At 42.6% G+C, this 25,414-nt stretch overlaps 2 protein-coding genes across 3 annotated transcripts in view; both read left to right on the top strand.

Annotated features, from left to right (window-relative positions):
- The window catches only part of LOC136863379 (phosphotriesterase-related protein), a 137,508-nt gene extending 134,406 nt beyond the window's left edge, over positions 1 to 3,102 (top strand). Inside the window, exon 8 of the mRNA XM_067139782.2 lies at positions 790 to 3,102. The gene's annotated coding sequence lies outside the window, so the exon portion shown is untranslated. The remainder of the gene's footprint in view (positions 1 to 789) is intronic.
- Positions 3,103 to 20,421: 17,319 nt separating this feature from the next.
- Positions 20,422 to 25,414, top strand: part of LOC136863378 (transmembrane protein 41 homolog) — a 128,058-nt gene continuing 123,065 nt past the window's right edge. For both annotated transcript variants that reach the window (XM_067139781.2, XM_068225916.1), the window contains exon 1: positions 20,422 to 20,529. In XM_067139781.2, coding sequence (XP_066995882.2) covers positions 20,457 to 20,529 — 73 coding nt within the window. In that variant the 5' untranslated portion in view covers positions 20,422 to 20,456. The remainder of the gene's footprint in view (positions 20,530 to 25,414) is intronic.

Genomic DNA, 25,414 nt, shown 5'->3' with positions numbered 1-25,414 from the left:
AGTTCAGACACCCATTTAGTTATGTATACTCAAACAGTAATGCACAGATGCACAGTTTCCCACTGTTTACACCTGAGATATTCAGATTTGTCCGTGAATCAGATGTAAATTGCAATGGGTGCTTCATGAATACATTTTCAAAAAGTGGTTTCTATTGAGACGTTCTTTAACTCTGTGTAATAACCACTCCGTACCGTATTACAGAGATAACAAATGATCGAGGTAGTGATTGTTCCTGTAACTTCATTTCTGTTTGATTCTTCTTAGCTGCCTGTTATAATCTGAAGAGTCGGAAAAATAATTTATCCTTTTTGATAGAACATATTTTCTTTCCATCCCACAATATTTTCACATCCCCACCTTCTTTCACCCATGAATTGAACACATTTTTAGATAGTCCCCTAGCCCTTCAACATCTGTTTCTTGTACTTTATTTATATTTTTTGGTAATGATCAACATTGTTTTACAGGGCCTAACACCTGGTCATATCACTTAATCCCTATCCTCTGGGAGCTGATGACCTTAGATGTTAGGCCCCTTTAAACAACAAGCATCATCATCATCATCCTATCCTCTGCTCTTCTACCTGTCCACTATTAGTATGGCTATTGCTTTCCTTCCAAAGCTGTCCATGATATTGTAGGAACCCAAAAGAATCTATGGTCCTATAATTTTGAGTAAAAAATTACTCAAATCATGTGCCACAAGCTCAAACTCAAGAAAGTATGACAAGAAGGAGTGCAAGGAATATTGCATATACTGTACTGTATACTCTTTCTTCTTTACAGGCAGAGGTGTACCTCAGTCTTAAAGTCAAGAGAAGAAATCCTTTGCAGAAAGAAGTTGAATTGTTTGAGATGTTTGCTTGAAGAAATGAAAAATTCTAGCCAACCAACTTTTCCCCAACAGTGGATGTCTTCACGTTAGTGACAGAGGTGTTTACAATTATTAAGAGTATTTATTTTAAAGTACAGTGAAACTTCTCCTAGCAGACATCTCCAAATTATGGACATTTTCAAATTCCCCAGCAAAAATACAAGAAATCCTATTTTTACAACCAAAGATTTCAGCATATGAAGCCAACAATTTGTACAAGATTTTAATGTAATTTCATCATATTTTGTCTGTACTGTCCAGAACACATGTTTTACATTAAGTTATCTCACTAGAGACCTAACAGACATATATTTTTAAGTATATCAATATCATATTATTATAAAATATTTTATTTAATAGTAATACCGGTACCTATTTTGTCTTTCCAGTGCTGATGATGACTCAATTGAGCTGAAACACATACACTTTAAAAAAATACAATGCTGATAAAATAATCTGTAAGATTATAATGTGTAGTATTGAATATATCTTATACTTTAATTTAGGTACTACAGCTAATACAGAACTTGAAATACAAATTTCATTTCTTGCGATTGAATTGTTTTGTCATGGTCATAGCAACAACATGCCTGTGAGTGGACCTCTTACCATGAATAAGCATTTGAAGTCACTAAAGAATGAGGGTATCATGAGTTTACAGCATCTGTGGTCTGGCTTGACAAGTTCAAAGTTGGCACAACATTTCTTTTCAAAATGTCTGCAGCGGATCATGTTTAGTTGACAGAGAAATTGCGTTGGAATGGGGAAAAATGGATACGTGTAATCTGTGAAGGTTATGAAGAAAGAAACAGGTTTAATTATGATGAGACTACTCATTTCTTCAGTGCTCTACCCAGTAAGACAATGTCCTTAAAAGGTGAAAAGTGTGCAGGAGGAGAAATTTCAAAAGAAAGACCAATATGATATGACCAATATGATAGGTTGTTATAGGCAAGATGTTTTAAGGGGATTGATTTGAGTAAACCGAACATGGAGCTGTTTCCATAGTGCCGTGCCTGGATGACAAGGGCAATAATAACTGAGTGATAATTGGCATTTGATCAAAAAATGAGAAGGCAACACAGGAATGTGATCTTGGTTTTGGGTAATGCTACATTGCAATGTAATGCTATTCTAATGAATGTGAAACTTGTCTATTTGCAACCCAACACTACTCCACACTGCTGAATCTTGGATCAGGGGATTATTAACAGTTTTAAAGTTTTTTATAGGCAAAAAGTACTGATAAATATTTTGTCTTCAGTGGAAAATCTTGAACCTACAGATGTGATTCTGTGGATATCCTCTGCCTTGGGACAAGTCTCTTTCACTACAGTCAGCAACTGCTTCAAAAAATCTGCATTTAACTGGGAGAATGATCTACCTTCAGCCATCAATGACAGTGTCCAGAAAATGAGGTCAATGAAGGTGATATTCATGATTTACTACATGTGATTTGTGGATCTGAGAATTGTCACTATTGATGATGCACTCTACACAGATGTGCCAACAGATATCAGTGAACTCATACAAGATCTTCGTCAGGAAGAGTGCATTGATGAAGAGGAGAGCAGTCAACATGATGATAATGATGATGAACTGGACTATCCACTTACAAGTAAAGAAGCTGTTGAAGATGTGAGGAACTTAAACCATTACTTTTCAAGAAAAACAGATGAAGAGGGACTTATTTTAGCATCTCAACTTTAAACATATATTGAAAAAACAATTTTGAAAACCTTAAGATTCAGAAAAAGATAGATGATTATTTTGGACAATATGGGTCTGGCCATAAACAGTTAAGAGTCTATCAAAAATGAAGGAGTATTTTGAATGCAGTAATTTAAGAAAGGATCACACTATGTGTACTGTATTTTATTTTTTGAAATTTGTATGTAGGGATACATAAGTAAATTTAAATTTATCATATCTGTTTTTTTTCTTTGACTGTAAGAAAAACACCCATTGTGCAACATCCCACATTTTTTCTGAATAGCTGACATTTTTTAATTATGGACGTTTATTTTTCCTCCAGCCTGACTGTTATTGAGGAGTTTCACTGCATATTATCTAGAAAATTATGCACTCTGTTCTATTGTACTTCTTTAAGAAACCATGAAAATTTAATAGTTGTATACAGGTAAGCCATATGTCAATGTACGGTACCAACTGTACCTACATATGTAAAATAAAAATTCAAGTCTTGTTCAAATTATCTACCATTTCTCAAAGTGCACAACTGACTCCATTCATTAACAGTTTTGCATCATTTACCTGGTCAAGAACACAAGCAAGTCACTTGTTGATTATGTACTACTCCAATATCTTCTGGGCAGCAGTTGTCTTGACAGGCTAAGACAATTAATTGGCTGATGTACCATGGGTTTGCCTTTCTTTTATTTATTGTAAAATTGCATATTTTCTCTGTGTTAGCTTTTTAACCTTGATTGCAAACTTTAGATTGTACACAATGACAGGGCTGTATCCAGTCCTAACACTTTCCCATCCCACCATTGCTAAAAACCTAACAGTGTTGGTGTGATGCTGAACCACTAGCAAAAGAACAAAACAGTATCTGACAATAATCTCATAGTGATGCACACTGCATTGTAGCTTTGTCAGATTAGTAGCCTTTATCATTTTGTAGATACTTCTCTGATGTGACAGTTCCATTAAAGTATATTTGGTCCATTTATTCCACCACACTAAATTCTTCCTAATACTATGACTCCAACGTATATTCATCTTTTCTTTTATTCCTGATATATGGATCTGCTTCAGATATTATTTGCAGAGATGAGCGGCTCAGACAGTGGTTCTGAGCCCAAGTTAGAGGATGAGATCTAGGCTCAGTTTGATGATATTTGAAGGTATTGAACACCAGCCTCAAATTGGCAGACCGAGCTCGACAGCTACAGTCGCTTAAGTGTGACCAGTATCCAGTATTCGGGAGATAGTGTGTTCAAACCCCACCGCCGGCAGCCCTGAAGATGGTTTTCAGTGGTTTCCCATTTTCACACCAGGCTGTACCTTGTATCTTAATTAAGGCCACAGTTACTTCCTTCCCACTCCTAGTCCTTTCCTGTCTCATCGTCCCCATAAGACCTATCTGTGTTGATACAACGTGAAGCCAATTGTAAAATTTATAAAAAAGTAAGTTTATTGGCATGCAAAAGAACTCCTGTGGAACAAAATTCCAACACCTTAGAATCGCTAAAAATCGTAAAAGTAATTATTAGGTCATTAAACAAATAACATTATTATTATTATCATTATTATTAATTTTTTTTTTTTTTTTTTTTTGCTAGGGGCTTTACGTCGCACCAACACAGATAGGTCTTATGGCGACGAGACATTATTATAGTTAACATTCAAAACTTAGTGTTTGGTCTGACCAAAGATCACACATAACCATAGCTAGGAATTTTAGGTGCAAAATTAGGGTCAAAAAGGTACAATAATTTAGTTTTAATAGATGCAAAAAAAAAAAAAAAAAAAAGATTGCAAATTTAAAATGTAAATATTCATTACAAACTGTACCAAAACATTAACATTATTTAAGCCGCTGAGAGCCAAAGTTGTATAATTCAACTTTTCCCAATTCTGAGAACTGAAGGGTTTTTCGTTTCATTAAATGTAAATTCACACTTTACAATATTCCATGATTCATTTGATGAAATGTACAAATGAAATATTACAATTATGTTTACTAAAGACATTTTAGTTATTTCTACCTTAAATTGCTTTCTATAGTCCCTAAAAGTTAGGATACCACTTTTCTTCTCAGCAATTTACTCATAGTGAAAGGTAAAGTGGTATAAATCAAAACATACCAAATTGTATTCTTTATTATTGGTTGTATGTAAACATATGTTTCCAATTAGATCATGGCTGAAGATGACCCAATGTATGTAGTGTCAAAACTAGTACCAATTATTTTTATTTATTTACAATTGGCTTTACGTAGCACTGACACAGATGGGTCTTATGGCGACGATGGGATAGGAAAGGCCTAGGAATAGGAAGGAGGTGGCCATGGCCTTAATTAAGGTACAGCCCCAGCATTTGCCTGGTGTGAAAATGGGAAACCATGGAAAACCATCTTCAGGGCTGCCGACAGTGGGGTTCGAACCCACTATCTCCCGGATGCAAGTTCACAGCTGCATGCCCCTAACCGCATGGCCAGCTTGCCCGGTAATACCAATTATATAGGACACTATAAGTTTGTTTGCAGAACAAATCCATGATAGTTCGACTTAACGTCCATATGCGCATGCATGGTTTGCAACTAGTTTGAAATGTAACGAGCTAATTTCCACTACGAACGGAAGTGGTTGGGGACATCAGCTGTTTTGAACCAAGGTGTTGCGTATTCTGTGAGCTGCAGAAATTAATAATTAAAAATGGTAAGTTGAAAGTCTGAAATATATATTTAGACATAAATAGAGAAGTGGGATTATATTTGGTAAATTTTAATTATTTTGTAGATTATTTGAACAACTAATCATGGGCGTGAAGTAATTCTCCGGTCAGCTATGAAATGAACATAGATGGCACTGGGTATGCGCGCCCATATTCTGACTCGCCAACTGAGTGGTTTATATCAGGATCAGAAACTGTTCCAATGGTTTGCTGATGGTTTCAAACAGTTTGAACAAAAACAAAACATTAGTAGCCAGCAACTCTGATGATCGCTACTACAAACATGAATTTGAATGTGCGCATGCATCTGATAGTTGGCAACAGTTTCTGACTGTACTACAAACAAAGCTTATATTAAGCTAATGGTATTGAATAGGTGGACCTTTCTCTACCCTTTGATAGAAATCAAGAGTTGTACCACTCTTCTTATAAATGTTTTGGTGAAGTTCAATACAAAGAAAGGAATAAGCTGTATTTTAACCTCCAATATTACAATTTATTTGTAAAATAATTCTTAACAAAACATAATATGTTGCAGTAAATGTGAAATTGCACGAACGGCTCCTATTACATCCTTTTCTCTCACAAATTGATTGCATTGTTGTTGTTAAATGCTAGAATGCTACCTACTTGGTCTGGTCTAGTAGTTGGATCTGACAACAAACACTATTCTAAATGGTCCACTCTGTGTCATTATCGGAATCACCATTTTCAGAACCTCCACAACCACTGGAAAACTCATAGTCTGGATCATTCATGTTCAGTCCTGGAAATAAAGGCTAAGTGTTTACTTCTAGATTCATACATATATTGGCCTAAAACACTTACAGCTGCTGTGATTTCAGTCTGTTTAATCTACTGTGGACTGCATTCTTTGGTGTCACAATTATTTACAATGAAACTCAACCAGAGACTTAAATTTTAAAAAAGCAAGAATATCCTTTGGAAAACATCAGTAGAAATGGGATACACGAAGGAAAGAAAAAAGAAACATCTGACCTTGTAAACTTAACCTCGATTAATTAAAGATTCTTAATTGGCACAAGAATATTCTGTTCTATGTTTTTTGAGAATAGAATCACGATAAGTACCAAAGTACAATGTATTTTTATGTACTTAATCTCTGCATGATATTTGTAGGCTATGAAATAGACTTCAACTTGGAGTGCAAACTTCCCTCATGTAGAAAATTTCTGCTTTAATAACATCCAGATATTACAATTCTAAAGAAATGAGAGATAATGAAGAAGAAATAGGAGATTATAAAGGGCTCTTGATGGATGTTAAGAAGGGAAGGGCAGTGTGGTGTAGGACTGTTCATCATCATCATCATTATCATCATCATCATCATCATCATCTGCAGTTTCCAGCTGTTGGCTGGGTCTGCTTAGGTGTAGGACTGTTCATCAGAAATAATATTGCATGCAACATAGTTTCTGTTAGGCACGTAAAAGAGCAAATAGTGTGGATAGATTTGGCAGTTCAAGGAATTAGGACAAGAACTGTCTCAATGTATTCACCATGTGAGGGTGCAGATGAGGAGGAAGTTGATAAGTTTTATGAAGCACTGAGTGACATTGTAGTCAGGGTCAACAGCAAAGATAGGATAGTACTAATGGGCGATTGCAATGCGAGAGTTGGAAATAGAATTGAAGGGTATGTGATGTAGAGACAGAATACGGGAATAATTTTGATTTGGATATAACAATGGTATTACAAAATACATCTACCTATGTATAACAAGAAATATCCTGAATATAAAATAAGGATAGTAAATGTCTAATTATAAATGGAAAGGCCTAGTGCCTCTGTTTTAATTTGTTCTCATGTGCCTTCACAACAACATTGGGTTGGCACGGCTGAATATCAAGTGCTGTGTTCCGGAGTGCAATGATAATGCTTACTGTGGATTAATCTTGATTAACAAGATATCTTCTATTGTATCATTGTGTACATTGCAATGATGAGGAGAAAGTATGTACTTTAACAATGAAAAGTCTTTCAGTACTTGCTTGTGTAGATGGCATTGTCATGAACTCGTCTACAGTGAGATTCAGCAGCCTCTTCCAGTAACGTTTGCTGCAGCCCAACTAATGTGCACATGGTTATAGGGGTGCTATTCCCCTGCAGGCATACTGTATGGTACTAATGTTTAGTGAGCACATTTTGCACATGATTGTGAACCATAGGAAAATGTTATATCATCAGTTCACAAAACATGACGCCATGTAGCAACGTCCTTTAACCGAGTAACTATGTTATAATGTGTCGTGCCTCGTGACCAGGTTTAACGAAGAGGGGAATCAATGCATAAAACTAGGTAACAGTGCAGTAATTAATGTCTACCAAACTGGATGGCGTATGTACTCTGCCCTCGTCATACTAACAGCATGTTTCCAGCAGTGTAGTGTAGTGGATGTGGTTAGGCATTCTTCTAGCAGTCTATGGAATGGGCCAGTAGCGATTCGAATCCTGCATATTTCAAATATTTTTGCATCAGTACCGGTATGATGTTTGAATATGTAAACACAGGCCACGTTTGCCACATTCAAACAGAGAATGACGCTGTTATTCATTATGTGCCCTGCACATACTCCGCTCCGTAGGGCTTGAATGTACTGTAATCTCTGCTGTCATTCGGCATGTTTTCCACAGAGGAATACATTGACATGCTCCTCACTTATGGGGAAGCAAGACTAAATGCATGCGGGGCACTACATCTGTACCAGTAATGGTATCCCAACAGGCAACACCCGGTTGCTACGACATTCCGCCATGTTGAAAGACGCCTAAGGACAACAGACATGATTTCCAACCAGCCACCAGTCCGCGATAGGCCCGTTACATCGGATGAAACAGAAGAGGCCGTTCTGGAGGCAGCTCGTAATAATCCATACATCAGTACAAGGGCGATTGCATGACAGGTGAACACCAACCAGCCGCCTGTCTGGCGAATACTGCATGAACATAAATTTCACCCATATCATCTTGAGCTACACCAAGAGCTCCATGGGCGGGATTTCGAAGCTCGAATGACCAGGCGAGTTGGCATTGCGGTTAGGGGCGCGAAGCTGTGAACTTGCATCCGGGAGATAGTGGGTTCGAATCTCAATGTCGGCAGCCCTGAAAATGGTTTTCCGTGGTTTCCCATTTTCACACCAGGCAAATGCTGGGGCTGTACCTTAATTAAGGCCACGGCCGCTTCCTACCAACCCTTAGGCTTTTCCTATCCCATCGTCGCCATAGGACCTATCTGTGTCGGTGCGACGTAAAGCCAGAAAAAAAGCTCGAATGGAGTTCTGTCAGTGACTATTAGGCAGACTGGACAATGATGCAGCATTCGTATCGCATATCTTGTTCTCGGACAAATCGCGCTTCCACAATAATGGGAACGTCAATCGCCACAACATGCACTATTGGAGTCCGGACAATCCTCACTGGGTGCGACAGGCGGCTCATCAAGTACGATAGGGAGTGAATGTTTGGTGTGGAATCTTGGGGGATCGCCTGATTGAACCTTATTTCTTTGAGAGCCATTGGACGGGCCCACGCTACCTGCACTTTCTGCATCAGTAACTCCCACTGCTGCTGGAGGATGTGCCCTTGCACGGTCGTTTGACGATGTGGTTGCAACAGGGTGGAGCTCCATCATATTTGCCCGTTCGTAAAAATCTGAGCGAGGAACTGCCAGGGAAATGGATAGGACGAGGTGGCCCTGTTTCTTGGCCCGCCAGATCACCGGATTTAACGCCGTTAGACTTCTTCTTGTGGGAACATTTGAAGAACGTCGTTTGCAGTCAAGCGCCGGAAAACCCCGACAAGCTCCGGCAACTCATCACGGACGCCTGCCTAGCAATTACACCTGGAATGCTTCAGCCCGCAAGATGATCTATTGGACACCGGGCCCGAATGTGTATAAACCAAAACGGTCATCACATCGAGCATTTGCTGAGATATAACATTGTTAGGACAGTTGTGTTCCTATTATTTTCGGTCTGTATGTGTATGGCCTGCTAACTAATCGGCCCTTCTTAGGGCCACAAACACATGCATTAACGCACAATTTGCATGAAAGCGGGTATTGAACTTACATTGCGTGCGGTACGTATTAAACATACACTGACTGACAGAGCAAATGCAACACCAAGAAGGAGTGGTCAGAACTTTATGCCAATTGCAGGGTAGACTGACGTCACTGAGGTATGCTCATGATGTGAAATGCGCCGCTGTGCTGCGCACGTAGCGAACGATAAATGGGACACGGCGTTGGCGAATGGCCCACTTCGTACCGTGATTTCTCAGCCGACAGTCATTGTAGAACGTGTTGTGTGCCACAGGACACGTGTATAGCTAAGAATGCCAGGCCGCCGTCAACGGAGGCATTTCCAGCAGACAGACGACTTTACGAGGGGTATGGTGATCGGGCTGAGAAGGGCAGGTTGGTCGCTTCGTCAAATCGCAGCCGATACCCATAGGGATGTGTCCACGGTGCAGCGCCTGTGGCGAAGATGGTTGGCGCAGGGACATGTGGCACGTGCGAGGGGTCCAGGCGCAGCGCGAGTGACGTCAGCACGCGAGGATCGGCGCATCCGCCGCCAAGCGGTGGCAGCCCCGCACGCCACGTCAACCGCCATTCTTCAGCATGTGCAAGACACCCTGGCTGTTCCAATATCGACCAGAACAATTTCCCGTCGATTGGTTGAAGGAGGCCTGCACTCCCGGCGTCCGCTCAGAAGACTACCATTGACTCCACAGCATAGACGTGCACGCCTGGCATGGTGCCGGGCTAGAGCGACTTGGATGAGGGAATGGCGGAACGTCGTGTTCTCCGATGAGTCACGCTTCTGTTCTGTCAGTGATAGTCACCGCAGACACGAGTGTGGCGTCGGCGTGGAGAAAGGTCAAATCCGGCAGTAACTGTGGAGCGCCCTACCGCTAGACAACGCGGCATCATGGTTTGGGGCGCTATTGCGTATGATTCCACGTCACCTCTAGTGCGTATTCAAGGCACGTTAAATGCCCACCGCTACGTGCAGCATGTGCTGCGGCCGGTGGCACTCCCGTACCTTCAGGGGCTGCCCAATGCTCTGTTTCAGCAGGATAATGCCCGCCCACACACTGCTCGCATCTCCCAACAGGCTCTACGAGGTGTACAGATGCTTCCGTGGCCAGCGTACTCTCCGGATCTCTCACCAATCGAACACGTGTGGGATCTCATTAGACGCCGTTTGCAAACTCTGCCCAGCCTCGTACGGACGACCAACTGTGGCAAATGGTTGACAGAGAATGGAGAACCATCCCTCAGGACACCATCCGCACTCTTATTGACTCTGTACCTCGACGTGTTTCTGCGTGCATCGCCGCTCGCGGTGGTCCTACATCCTACTGAGTCGATGCCGTGCGCATTTTGTAACCTGCATATCGGTTTGAAATAAACATCAATTATTCGTCCGTGCCGTCTCTGTTTTTTCCCCAAACTTTCATCCCTTTCGAACCACTCCTTCTTGGTGTTGCATTTGCTCTGTCAGTCAGTGTATATTCCAAAAATTTGTAATCTTGACCCCGGACTCGAAAGTCCCACCTGACACGCAAGCCCGCTCCACCACGCCTATACCAACTACACTACGGTTCCGTACGGCACACTGGGCAGCTTATAGCAAGTGTTAGGTTCACTGCGGTCACAATATCATTTTAGTGATTCGCCGGCGTGTCAGGTTCATATGATCGAGAAGGCACACGCATGTCTTCCAGTGTTTAATATGAGTATAACATTACGGCGTCCTGTCATAGTGAGGCGGTAAATACCAAGATATCCGTTTGTGTTGTCTGAGCATACCGGCCGGGCAGATGTTTTCAGGACGGAATGAATACTATGGGTTGCATAAAACTACAAGTACATTGGATGGGGCGGCTGAATCACGCTGTATATGCATGTTGCTCAAATGAAAAACCTACAACCTGTTTTCCAGTCATTGATCCGGTCAGGGATGGAATGAATGAAGCCCCCATTTTGCGGGGAGGATAGAAATTGTGCCGACTGCCAAGTCCTGTAGCGCCCCTCTGGGGCAATGACTAATGACTGACAGATGAAATGATAATGGAGAGTGTTGCTGGAATGAAAGATGACAGGGAAAACCGGAGTGCCCGGGAAAAACCTGTCCTTCCTCCGCTTTGTCCAGTACAAATCTCACATGGAGTGACCGGGATTTGAACCACGGAACCCAGCGGTGAGGGGCCGACGCGATGCCGCCTGAGCCACGGAGGCTTCAAGTTGCTCAAATATACTTCCAAATTCCTCCCGTGGTTACCCTAGAAATAAATTAGTCTGTATAAGCCTCACATTAATATTTCCAGTCATTGACCGGGTCAGGGATGGAATGAATGAAGCCCCCATCTTGCGGCGAGGATAGGAATTGTGCCGACTGCCGAGACCTGTCTCACTCCTCTGGGGCAATGCTGAATGACTGACAGATGAAATGAAATGAAATGAAATGAAATGATAATGGAGAGTGTTGCTGGAATGAAAGATGACAGGGAAAACCGGAGTACCCGGAGAAAAACCTTTCCGCCTACGCTTTGTCCAGTACAAATCAAACATGGATTGACCGGGATTTGAACCACGGAACCCAGCGGTGAGAGGCCGACGCACTGCGGCCTTAGCCACGGAGGCTTCAAGTTGCTCAAATATACCTCCAAATTCCTCCCATGATTACCCTAGAAATAAATTAATCTGTATAAGCTTCACATTAATATTATTATATTCTCATAGATAAAATAGAGAATAGATTCGCCCAAAGAATAGCACAGAAATCCTGCGATGTGCAAGAATTCAAGTATTATTATTATTATTATTATTATTATTATTATTATTATTATTATTATTATTATTATGTCCGACTCGTTGGCTGAATGGTCAGCGTACTGGCCTTCGGTTCAGAGGGTCCTCGGTTCGATTCCTGGCCGGGTCGGGGATTTTAACCTTCATTGGTTAATTCCAGTGGCCCGGGGGCTGGGTATTTGTGCTGTCCCCAACATCCCTGCAACTCGCACACCACACATAACACAATCCTCCACAGCATTAACACGCAGTTACCTACGCATGGCAGATGCCGCCCAACTCATCGGAGGGTCTTCCTTGCAAGGGCTGCACTCGGCTAGAAATAGCCACACGGAGTTATTATTATTATTATTATTATTATTATTATTATTATTATTATTATTATTATTATTATTATTATTATTATTATTTCTCTTTTCAAATCTTTTTACCCTCCGGGGTTGGTTTGTCCCTCGGACTCAGCAAGGGATTCCATCTCTGCCACCTCAAGGGCAGTGTCCTGGAGCTTCAGACTTTGGATCGGGGGATACAACTGGGGAAAATGACTAGTACTAGCCCAGGCGGCCTCACCTGTTATGCTGAACAGGGGCCTTGGTGGGGGATGGGAAGTTTGGAAGGGATAAACAAGGAAGCGGCCGTTGCCTTAAGTTAGGTACCATCCTGGTATTTGCCTGGAGGAGAAGTGGAAAACCACGGAAATCCACTTCCAGGATTGCTGAGGTGGGAATCGAACCCCCCTCTGCTCAGTTGACCTCCCGAGGCTGAGTGGACCCCGTTCCAGCCCTCGTACCACTTTTCAAATTTCGTAGCAGAGCCGGGAATCGAACCCGATCTTCCGGGAGTGGCAGGTAATCACATTAACCACTACACCACAGAGGCGGACATTATTATTATTATTATTATTATTATTATTATTATTATTATTATTATTATTATTATTATTATTATTATTATTATTATTTATTGTCCGCCTCTCTGGTGTAGTGGTTAGTGTGATTAGCTACCACCCCTGGAGGCCCGGGTTCGATTCCCGGCTCTGCCACGAAATTTGAAAAGTTGTACAAGGGCTGAAATGGGTTCCACTCAGCCTCGGGTAGTCAACTGAGGGAGTTTAATTCCCACCTCAGCCATCCTCGAAGTGGCTTTCCGTGGTTTCCCACTTCTCTTCCAGGCAAATGCCGGGATGATACCTAACTTAAGGCCACGGCCGCTTCCTTCCCTCTTCCTTGTCTATCCCTTCCGTTCTTTCCATTCCCCACCAGGCCACTGTTCAGCATAGTAGGCGGGGCCTCGCCCCCACCTGGGCGAGGCACTGGTCCTCCTTCCTAGTTTTATCCCTCAGACACAAAGTCTCACGCTCCAGGACACTGCCCTTGAGGTGGTAGAGGTGGAATCCCTTGCTGAGTCCGAGGGAAAATCCAGCCCTGGAGGGTAGACGGATTAAGAAAGGAATTATTATTATTATTATTATTATTATTATTATTATTATTATTATTATTATTATTATTATTATGGTTTTATGAACGTACAAACCTTCAAAACATGCGAGCAGTTATTTATTGTGCATCTGAATGTGTTTGATGTTAGCTGATATTCAAAGTACCGGTGTACGGGATTTGTATTCTACTCATTTTAACTTGCTCATCGCACAACAGGTGTAGGCCTAATGACTGCAGCCCAGCTAAAGGTTGCCGTAGGCCTATGCCTCAACAAAGTAACGAAACAGCAGATAGCACCGATCAATGCTTACCTCAGTGAAACAACAAGCAGTCGATCAGAAGAGCCGCTTCTTTACCATGTAAACGTAATGACTCGGCCTATCAGAACTACTTACATCCCTTCTTAAGTATTCGGGTTTTACTCTTTTAATCTCGAATGTTATTACCGGTATTATGCTGGTAAATCGTTAATTGTCCCTTTCAACATGTCTCGTTTGTGAGTTTGGACAGTGACTACGTCTGCTGTTACCGTACAAGTCTTCTTAATTGGTGAAGTGGACTGGAAAGTAAAATTAAAATATTTCTTCATGGAAACCTGAATTGAAACCTAATTCCACTCTTCCTCTTTTCCCACACCCTGGTGGAGTCGCGTATGAGATCTGTCGCGCACATGTGGGCTCGGTAAAGTTTTACAGGCGAATGCCCTTCCTGATGCCAATGCTATGTGGAGGGATGTTTTCACTATTACATGTCTCTATGGTGTGTTGTATGTACTTGAAGTGGTGTGTATTTAGACAAACACAAACACTTCGTCCCCAAGGCAGAGATATTAACCATTGCCGACTAAAATCCTCGACTCTACTAAGAATCGAAGCCAATACCCAATGAGCTGAAGGCTGTTATACTGACTGTTAAGTCAAAGAGCAGGGAAATACCTCCTCTTTCTTCTTCTTCTTCTCATTCTGTTCTTCCCATGCCCTTTGCCACACATGTGGACTTAGCCTGGTTTTATGGTAACCTTATTATTTTTTTTTTTTTGCTAGGGGCTTTACGTCGCACCGACACAGATAGGTCTTATGGCGACGATGGGATAGGAAAAGCCTAGGAGTTGGAAGGAAGCGGCCGTGGCCTTAATTAAGGTACAGCCCCAGCATTTGCCTGGTGTGAAAATGGGAAACCACGGAAAACCATCTTCAGGGCTGCCGATAGTGGGACTCGAACCTACTATCTCCCGGATGCAAGCTCACAGCCGCGCGCCTCTACGCGCACGGCCAACTCGCCCGGTGTAACCTTATTTCGAGGGATGTAATCACTAATAACTATTGAGTGTTTCTGTGATGGTGCTGTGCTGTTTCGTATGTATATTGAACGAACACAAACATCCAGTCTCCGAGCCAGAGGAATTAGCCAGGTGCGGCTAAAATCCTCAACCCGGCCGGGAATTGACACCGAGACCCGCCTGACCCGAAGGCTGCGATGCTGACCATTTAGCAAGGAGCCGGGCTTCACCTACTATGGTATATCAGCCGAAAATCAGGATGACCAATGTACAGCTGCTCAAAAAACAAAGAATGAGCGTATGGTACTGTATAAGTTGGTCCGACTCCTTGGCTGAATGGTCAGCGTTGAGGAACCTTCGGTTCAGAGGGTTCCGGGTTCGATTTCCGGCGGGCTCGAAGATTTTAATCGCGTCTGATTAATTCTTCTGGCTCGGGGATTGGGTGTTTGTGTTTGTCCCAATACTTTCCTCTTCTATTCAGACAATACACCACACTACCAACCACCAAAGAAACATGCAATAGCGATTACATCCCTCCATATAAGGTTGGCGTCAGGAAGGACATCCGACCGCAAAACAGGGCCAAATTCACATGTGCAACACAGTTGGCACCCGCGAACCCCCAGGTGTGGGAAAAGCGGAAGAAGAAGAAGAAGAAGAAGAAGAGATGATATTTTATAAGTTCCTCGCATACATTTTTCTCAGGAACACTTGAATATATAGATACAATGTTTAGTTGCTAATTTTACGTCGCACCGACATAGACAGGTCTTATACCGACGATGGTTTGGGAAAGGCTAGGGCGGTGAGGGGAGCGACCGTGACCTTAATTAAGGTTCAGCCCCAGCATTTGCCTGGTGTGAAAATGGGAAACCACGGAAACCCATCTTCAGGGCTGCCGACGGTGGGGTTCGAACCCACTATCTCCCGAATGCAAGCTGACAGCTGGGTGCCCCAAACCGCGTAGCCAACTCACTTGGTAGATATAATATGTGTTAGGGGAATCCACAGGATTTGTATCTACATAGGTTAATTATATTTTGATATATAAGTTAAATAAAATTAAATGTAGTAAAATATTAAATGCGAGGAACATACAGTACCATGCGTTCATTATTTTCTTGAGCGACTATACAATCCCTAACACGGAAATATCAACCACAGTGTAAATTCTTACTGGTCTTGGTCTAGGTAAGGGCCTTCCTTTGCGGGCGGCCATGTTTTGCCCCATTATGTAGGCCTACTGGCACTAGTACAAACAGTATAAAAATAAAAACAAATAAAAATTCCAGCCCCCTCAAATAAATTGTAAAACCTACGAATAACTAATATAAATGTCATTACAGCACGTGGATCTTCTTCTTCTTCTTTAACTGTTTATCATCCAGGGTCGGTTTTTCCCTCAGACTCAGCGAGGGATCCCACCTCTACCGCCTCAAAGGCAGTGTCCTGGAGCTTCAGACTCTGGGTCGGGGGATACAACTGGGGAGAATGACCAGTACCTCGCCCAGGCGGCCTCACCTGCTATGCTGAACAGGGGCCTTGCGGGGGATGGGAAGATTGGAAGGGATAGACAAGGAAGAGGGAAGGAAGCGGCCGTGGCCTTAAGTTAGGTACCATCCCGGCATTTGCCTGGAGGAGAAGTGGGAAACCACGGAAAACCACTTCCAGGATGGCTGAGGTGGGAATCGAATCCCCTTCTACTCAGTTGACCTCTCAAGGCTGAGTTGACCCCGTTCCAGCCCTTGTACCACTTTTCAAATTTCGTGGCAGAGCCGGGAATCGAACCCGGGCCTCTGGGGGCTGGCAGCTAATCACACTAAGCTCCAACACCACAGAGGCGGGCCACAGCACGTAGATAATATGAAATATATTGTCAAATGATATAAACGAAGGTATTATTCACTATTGTAAGATTATTAAAAATTTGTTAATATGTTGGCTGCCTCCGTGGTTTAACGGCTAAGCTGCTGAACCATACACCACTTAGTTGTTTGTACTTAAAATTGGTTTCATTTTACAGTAACTACGGAACTATAACTTAGGCCTACTCTGTAACCGATACCAATGTCTCAGTTATAGGCTAATAATTTTTTCGATTATAACAGAGAAAAATATACGAACAGAATTAAATCAAAAACTGTTCAAATAAAGTTTGAAAAATAGCAAACAGGACAACTGATAAGCCTTCGCGCAGAGAGCTCGTTCGAAACTGAATTGACTGAGTATTATTACACCTATTTCTTATTAGCATTTTCATTGCTGTAATTGAAGCGCTGAGATCAAAAACGGGATTAGTCATCAGTTTGGTGGTATATGCGTTATTACTGTGGTTCTGATCTTTATATGACTGCGCATCTGTTGATGCTAAAGTGTGACTTGTTCGTAGCTCTTTCCCTGTTTAAACCAGTGTTGAAATTTTGTGTCATGTGAAAGTAAAGTTTAGGACTGTCATCAGGAGTGAAATCTTGCGTCCAAATCAAATATGAGCATAGTGGTCTGACTAAATAACCCTGGTTGTTTAGTAAGAAAATCCTTTTGTATTATCCCTTCCATGTTACAAGCCAGGATACTGATAGGTTATTGACTTGTCTTTCCATGACAGCGTCCATTTTGAAATGTATGTTTCGTTACATGGCGCATGTTTATACACTTATTTGGAAAGCGTATTAATATGCTTAAATGATTAAAAACACGTTTACCGAGCTCGATAGCTGCAGTCGCTTAAGTGCGGGCAGTATCCAGTAATCGGGAGATAGTGGGTTCGAGCCCCACTGTCGGCAGCCCTGAAGATGGTTTTCCGTGGTTTCCCATTTTCACACCAGGCAAATGCCGGGGCTGTACCTTAATTAAGGCCACGGCCGCTTCCTTCCACTTCCTAGGCCTTTCCTATCCCATCGTTGCCAAAGACCTATCTGTGTCGGTGCGACGTAAAACAAATAGAAAAAAAAACACGTTTTGCTACAAAATTGTACGAATTTTTGTGTTAAACTTTATTTTTGGTAAAAAGGGCGTTGTTTAAATAAAAACGGGACTTGTCAGTCATTTTCTATATCAATTTCCTAGTATGTGTCTTTATTATATGATTACATATTTCGGTGTATGACTTTAATCATCATAATGAGCATGTAGGGTTAGCTATAACGTGTAGGAATATTATTATTCAGAATTATATACAAAAATTGATATATTTCAAAATTACTATTCAGTGACATGTCCCGTTTTTTATCTCAACATCTCATTTATTTTAAAATAATTTGGTGCAGGTCTTTTGTGAGGAGTGTGCCGTGGTGCTGCGAGAGACGACAAGGGCATTGATAATAACTGGAGCTAGATAAAATCAAAAGCCGGCCCCGTGGTGTAGGGGTAGCGTGCCTGCCTCTTACCCGGAGGCCCCGGGTTCGATTCCCGGCCAGGTTAGGGATTTTTACCTGGACCTGAGGGCTGGTTCGAGGTCCTCAGCCTACGTGATTAGAATTGACGAGCTATCTGACGGTGAGATGGCGGCCCCGGTCTAGAAAGCCAAGAATAACGGCCGAGAGGATTCGTCGTGCTAACCACACGACACCTCGTAATCTGCAGGCCTTCGGGCTGAGCAGCGGTCGCTTGGTAGGCCAAGGCCCTTCAAGGGCTGTAGTGCCATGGGGTTTGGTTTGGTTTGGTTTAGATAAAATCAAATGGCATTTCCTCTGCGTAGAAAATTGTAAAAGAAGCTACAGTGAGTCACCTTAATATTCGGACAACACAGATAATGGAATGTTTCCTGACATAATGCGTTCGCAAACAAATGTATATACAATAAACACACGTCCAACAATTCATGAATATATACCCCCCCACGTATCACAAGAACATGAAATATCAGGCGAATTGGTGAAGTGTTCTGATAGTGATAGAAAAGGAAATCATGATATACTACACATCGCTTTATTATTCGGACACGCCGTCGTTACTCTATTTGCGGCAAGGGAGAAACGTAAGGAGTAGGATACATTTCCCTGAACTTCACTGCAGAAACACGTTTGAACAGCGCCAACTGGTTATTTTCCACAATGCAAAGGGGCGTAGTTGCAGAGATATTGCGCAAATGTTGTGTATGAATAAAAGTATTGCCAATGACATTGTACGGCGATTTAAAGAAGAGGACAGGATTGCGTCGATACCGCAAAACGGATCAACTGAAAAAGCTAACTGATCGTGGAGAGAGACTTCTCTTAAACTTAAGAAAAATAGGGAACGATCCTAAACTGAATGTGCCACAAATTGCACGGGAATTAGAAGAGGAAGCTGGTAAATCAGTGCACCCTGAAGCTATGCGCAGGACCCTTCGAAAGGTCATATTTAACGGGAGGGTGTCGAGGAACAAACCATTTATTAGCGAAGTGAACCGAAGGAAAAGACTGAAGTTTGCCTTGCAATATGTACACAAGGACACAGAATGGTGGAAACATGTGTTATTTTATGATGAGAGCAAATTTAATATTTATGGATCGGATGGGAGGAGAATGGCTTGGTGCAAACCAAATGACGAATTAAAACCGAAACATTTGCAACCAACTGTCAAACATGGAGTCGGGAATGCAATGGTATGGGCGAGCTTTCCGTCTGCTGGCGTAGGTGAAATGTTGTTCATTAAACATACAATGGACCATAAACAGTATCTAGCCATCCTGAAGCAGAATTTACACCAAAGCGAAACAAAGCTTGGGATCAGGGACATTCTTCATTTCTATCAAGATAATGATGCCAAACATAAAGCGTGGATTGTCCGAATGTGGCTGTTGTTGAACTGCCTATAGGTGCTTGAAACTCCATCCCAGATCCCGGATCTCAATCCCATTGAGAATTTATGGAGTGATCTTGACAAGAGGAGTGAAGAATTCCAGAATAACGTCAAAGAAGGAACTGTAACGAGAACTGATACAAGAATGGGCTAATATGAGCCCCAAGTTAGTTTGTTTATGCCACAACGACTGAAAGCCATGGCAATGCCACCAAGTACTAGATTGATTTGAGTTCCATGTTATGCTACAGTTTCGGTCATTATGATCCTTGTGTCCGAATATTAAAGTGGTTTTGTTATGTGATAAAGTGACGGCTTATTTTTTATCTACATGTCATTTTTGTTCTGAGACACTTGTATTATTATGTAATCATATTGGAAACATTGCGGTTTTGTATTATCAAACTTTCTTTTCTTTATGTATCAAAAAAATACAAATATAATGTTGAGATTGTCACATGACATATGGTGTCCGAATATTAAGGTGACTCACTGTATTTATTCTGCAAAACTGCCCAGACCGTTTCAGTGCAGAGTGGCATTAGACTAGACATACATTTATTTCTTGTGAGGAGTCTGTGGGGCCCCTTAAAGGTCCGGGCCCGCCTGCAGGCCCCAGCTTTTTGCCCCTGAGTCCCTGAGTACAAATGTGGTAGTCAGTGGCACTTCAGCCTGTTCTTGGTCTTGGTTTCAGGCTTACGGTAGCAAGAGTTGGTCGGAAAGACCTTGTACTCATTTCCTATGTCAGCAAACTGACGTCACAGTGTTGAAGAGGTCCGTGGCTGAGGGGTCAAGCCCGAACAGTCACAATCAGTGCGATGCTCCCTCAGTGGCAAGCCGCAGCTGCTGCCGGGCCGGTTGGGCTCGTGGCGGTGTGTGTGCAGTCCGCAGGTAAATAATATTCAAAATCTCTCGCATTTTGGGCAAAATGGATGTAAGAAATATAGGCTATTCAAAGAAATTGAAAGATCAGAGGTAGATGTGATCTTTTTATAAAAGTGAAGTGTTCTGTGTGTGGGCCGGCCCCGCCTGCCTCTTACCCGGAGGCCCCGGGTTCGATTCCCGGCCAGGTCAGAGATCTTTACCTGCATCTGAGGGCTGGTTGGAGGTCCACTCAGCCTACGTGATTACAATTGAGGAGCTATCTGACGGTGAGATGGCGGCGGCCTCGGTCTAGAAAGCCAAGAATAACGGTCGAGAGGATCCGTCGTGCTGACCACACCACACCTCGTGAGCAGCGGTCGCTTGGTAGGTCATGGCCCTTCTGAGCTGTTGCGCCATGGGGTTTGGTTTGGTTTGGTTCTGTATATGATTTTAAATTTTGTTAGTGCCAGTGGTAGGGCCTACCTGTATGGTAATTTAGAATGTATGGATTTTCAACTTTGAAAGTTTGCAGGTTTATTTTGTCTACAGCTTTTATAGATCGCTCTTTTATCTGTGTGTATCACGTTATCGTCCTATAAAGAGTTACATCCTACAATTATTTTCCAACACAGTGTGTTACAAGAAGAATAGGGAACACAATTTCAGGAACGGATTCCTCAGATGCAGAGAAGAAACATCATACATACAGACATAGACGTAAATATTCATGCAGCCACTAGGATACAACTAAATTATTTATTTGTGGATCTCTAAGTACAAACAAACATACTTCTGATGTACATAAAGGTAACTAATCACTTGAGCGTGTGAACACAGTAATGATACAATTTTAACGTTCATCGTAAAAAAAAACAAAAACAAAAAAAACCCTCTCAACGCGGGTTTTAAGCCGGGCAAAATTTTCGTACACTCACGAAACATTCATTTTCACTGCCGTACCTACAAGCTGCCGCGTCTTCTCGTGAGACGCAGATAGTAGGCTACTTGCTGTGCCTACGTTGTATATTACGCCATTCTTTCAGAAGCATTTCTTTTATCTGAGATTTACTAGAGATGTGGTATTTTTGTACTCTTCTTTCCAGTTCACTACCGAAATGCTTAGTAGGATTGAGATCGGGGGACACTGCAGGGATTTTTAGGGTGTGGGATGTATTACAAAGCACCCATAGTCAGAAAACCTCGGCTGTATGCTTGAAATCGTTGTCGTGCTGGAAATAGTAATTGTTTCCCAAAGTTAGTTTTTCTGCACTCTTCCCTAATTTTCTTTTAAAATATGTAAACAAGCAGATGTGTTCACAGTACCTCCAATGAAAACTTAACAGTCTGACACCAGACGCAGCCATACACCCCCATATCATAACACCACCTTCACCATGCCTCACAGTAGCTTGAAGATTCTGGATGACAAGAGCAGCATTGGGCCTCCTCCAAAGCAAAACGCGGCCATCGTTATGAAACAGATTGAATTTTCTTTCGTCCGAGAAAACAACTCTGTTCCAGATATCAAGGTTCTTCCCTACACAAGCTTTTCGAACCTTAATCTGCTCTTCTGAATCTGCTCCCTTATGTAGGACTTCTTTCTGGGTACTTTAGCTCTGTATCCTGCACAATTGGCGAGACGCCTTATTCCTCGGAGTGTCACTTGCTTTCCGAACTGTTTTCCAACATAAGCCGATATCGGACTAGATGTACATTTTAGGTCCTCCTTGATTATCTGCATCACGTGCTTCGTTTCCAAGGTGATCAGTTTCTGTGGGCGACCAGCTCTTTCTACGTTTATTAGCAGGTTCGTTTCTTTGAATCGCGTAATTATACTTGGCACAGTCGGACTACTTCTTCCAACAATGTTTGCAATTGCGGTATACTATTTCCCTTCACGAGTTAATGAGACAATCATCCGCCTCATTTCCACTGCAGTTTCCTTTCCTTTGCGACCAATTTCAACCACTTGTATCCCACCAGTCACTAAAAGCAGCTCGTTTAGCATGCAGTTAACACCTAAGAGAGACTGTGTGTGGTAGACAACTTGACGTTTCCTTGTTCACAGCCAAGCATACGGCCCGACTTGTTGGCTGAATGTTCAGCGTACTGGCCTTTGGTTCAGAGGGTCCCAGGTCGGGGATTTTAGCCTTCATTGGCTAATTCCAAAGGGCCGGGGCTGGGTGTTTCTGGTGTCCCCAACGTCCCTGCAACTCACACACCACATATAACACTATCCTCCACCACAATAACACGCAGTTACCTGCACATGGCAGATGTCGCCCACCCTCGTCGGAGGGTCTGCCTTACAAGGGCTGCACTCGGCTAGAACCAGACACACGAAATTATTATTATAGCCAAGCTTACGAATACTTCCGTCCAGGAAGAACTAGACGTTGCAACGTAAACATTCCTCGTTTTCACACCCAAATCCGGTAGCTTATCTGTGGTATTACACGAAATCTCATACTTGTTAACCAAGGGGATTAGTGTATGCGCACGAAATATTAATCGAGTTGTAAGTCGCTTACTGTAACTTACAAATACTTACGTCCATGTATATATTTCTTCATTATACCTAGACTGTTATGCCTTTCAGCGTTCAGTCTACAAGCCTCTGTGAATGAACTAAGCACCTCTGGAATTCTCTACTTGCAACTAGCTCTGCGGCCTCGTTTGGTTCCTCACCTCTTATCATTGAAATAATAATTAAGAACTGAGTCTAATCATCGTCGTCTTTGTCTCCCTCTCCTCTCCTACCCTCCATGGCCGAATTCATCGCTCTCCTACGTAACCTATCCCCCTCAATACACCTCGCATGATCCCACCACCGAAGCTTGTTTATACGGTCCGCTTCATCCACAGAGTTCATCCCTAAACTTAACCTTACCGAGCTCGATAGCTGCAGTCGCTTAAGTGCGGCCAGTATCCAGTATTCGGGAGATAGTAGGTTCGAATCCCACTGTCGGCAGCCCTGGAAATGGTTTTCCAAGAATGTGAAGTGTGTTCGGAACTCATGAAACAGCAAGCTGAGGCAGAGGTCGCATATTTTGAACATTTAATTTACAATGCTGTAACAAAGTGGAACCTATAATAAATCCGTACTGGATTATATCAGGATCGAAGAATAGGCCTAACTAAAAAATTACACACCGAACGAGTTGCCCGTTCAGTCAGGGTCACATAGCTGTGCGCTTGCATACGGGAGATGGTGGGTTCGAATCCCACCGTCGGCAGCCCCGAGGATGGTTTTCCGTGGTTTCACATGTTCATGCCAGGCAAATTAATTAAGGCCACGTCCTCTACCTTCCCACTCTTAGCTCTTTCCCATCCTTGCGTCGTCGAAAACCTTCGACGTGTTAGTGCGACGTTAAACCAATAGAAAAAATCTAGACCAATGTTATTATAACGTAGTTTTGATGTCTACACAATTATGGTATCCTGTTGCAATTTCTTGATGGATGCAGTATAAAGATACTGTCTCTTGTCACAGGGCAGAGGAAAATGTAGCTTCAACCGAAATCTCAGTCTCATTTATGGCTGTGCCGGTGTAGAAGCTTTGAGTAATGACTTTCGGAGTACAACTAGTGCGTCTGGATGTTAAGAGAGCCACTATTCATAGGGCTAGTCGTGGTGAAGAATCAGAAACAGAAATAAGTATATTTGTTCTCAGAAAAGCTCTTAGTCGTTTGTCTGCTATCTCGAAAAATGTGAAATTACATTCTCATTCTGCTCTGTCTTTTTCTTCCTGGTTTCCACAGTCGTTAATAATAATTTCGTGTGGCTATTTCTAGCCGAGTGCAGCCCTTGTAAGGCAGACCCTCCAATGAGGGTGGGCGGCATCTGTCATGTGTAGGTAGCTGCGTGTTATTGTGGTGGAGGATAGTGTTCTGTGTGGTGTGTAATTTGCAGGGATGTTGGAGACAGCACAAACACCCAGCCCCCGAGCCATTGGAATTAACAATGAAGGTTAAAATCCCCGACCCGGCTGGGAATCGAACCCGGGACCCTCTGAACCGAAAGCCAGTACGCTGACCGTTCAGCCGACGAGTCGGACTCCACAGTCGTTAATCTACATATATAAAATAAGAGTTTTGTCTGTACATTGCTCAGAATTGAAAGAGAATGGTATTTCTGCATTGGTCGTGTCCACAGTAAGAAGCAAATGCACTTTTTAATTTTCCGTAATTTCTGTCTGTTTGTTTATCTGTCTCTATGTATGTACGCGCATCACGAAAAAACAGCTGAAGAGAATTTAATAACAATCGGTATGTTAAGTCGGGGAATAAATCGCTACAATCTAGGCCATAAATAATTCTGTTCACCTCTTCGTCTTCTTCTTTATATGTTTACCCTCCATCAGACGGGGATACAACTGGGGAGAATGACCAGTACCTCGCCCAGGCGGCCTGAACTACTATGCTGAATAGGGGCCTTGCGGGGGGGATGAGAAGATTGGAAGGGATAGACAAGGAAGAGGGAAGGAAGCGGCCATGGCCTTAAGTTAGGTACCATACCGGTATTTTCCTGGAGGAGAAGTGGGAAATCACGGAAAACATTTCGAGGATAGCCGAGATGGGAATCGAACTCACCTCTACTCAGTTGACCTCCCAAGGCTGAGTGGACATCGTTCCAGCCCTCGTACCACTTTTCAAATTTCGTGGCAGAGCCGGGAATCGAACCCGGGCCTCCGGGGGTGGCAGCTAATAACACTAACCACTGCACCACAGAGGTGGACAAATTTTGTTCACACTGAGTGAAATGGTAGTTTAGGTGAAGGCCTAAAGTTTAATTCTCAAAAATTTATGTTATTAGTGGTTCTATCGATAAATACCACATAACTAAAGTTATATAGCATTACATTTCCGATTATTTATGTCTTATACATTTTTATCGTATCGGCTATGATAAC

This window comes from Anabrus simplex, chromosome 2 (assembly GCF_040414725.1).
Source record: "Anabrus simplex isolate iqAnaSimp1 chromosome 2, ASM4041472v1, whole genome shotgun sequence".
Taxonomy (NCBI): domain Eukaryota; kingdom Metazoa; phylum Arthropoda; class Insecta; order Orthoptera; family Tettigoniidae; genus Anabrus; species Anabrus simplex.
This window is presented reverse-complemented; position numbering and strand designations above follow the sequence as displayed.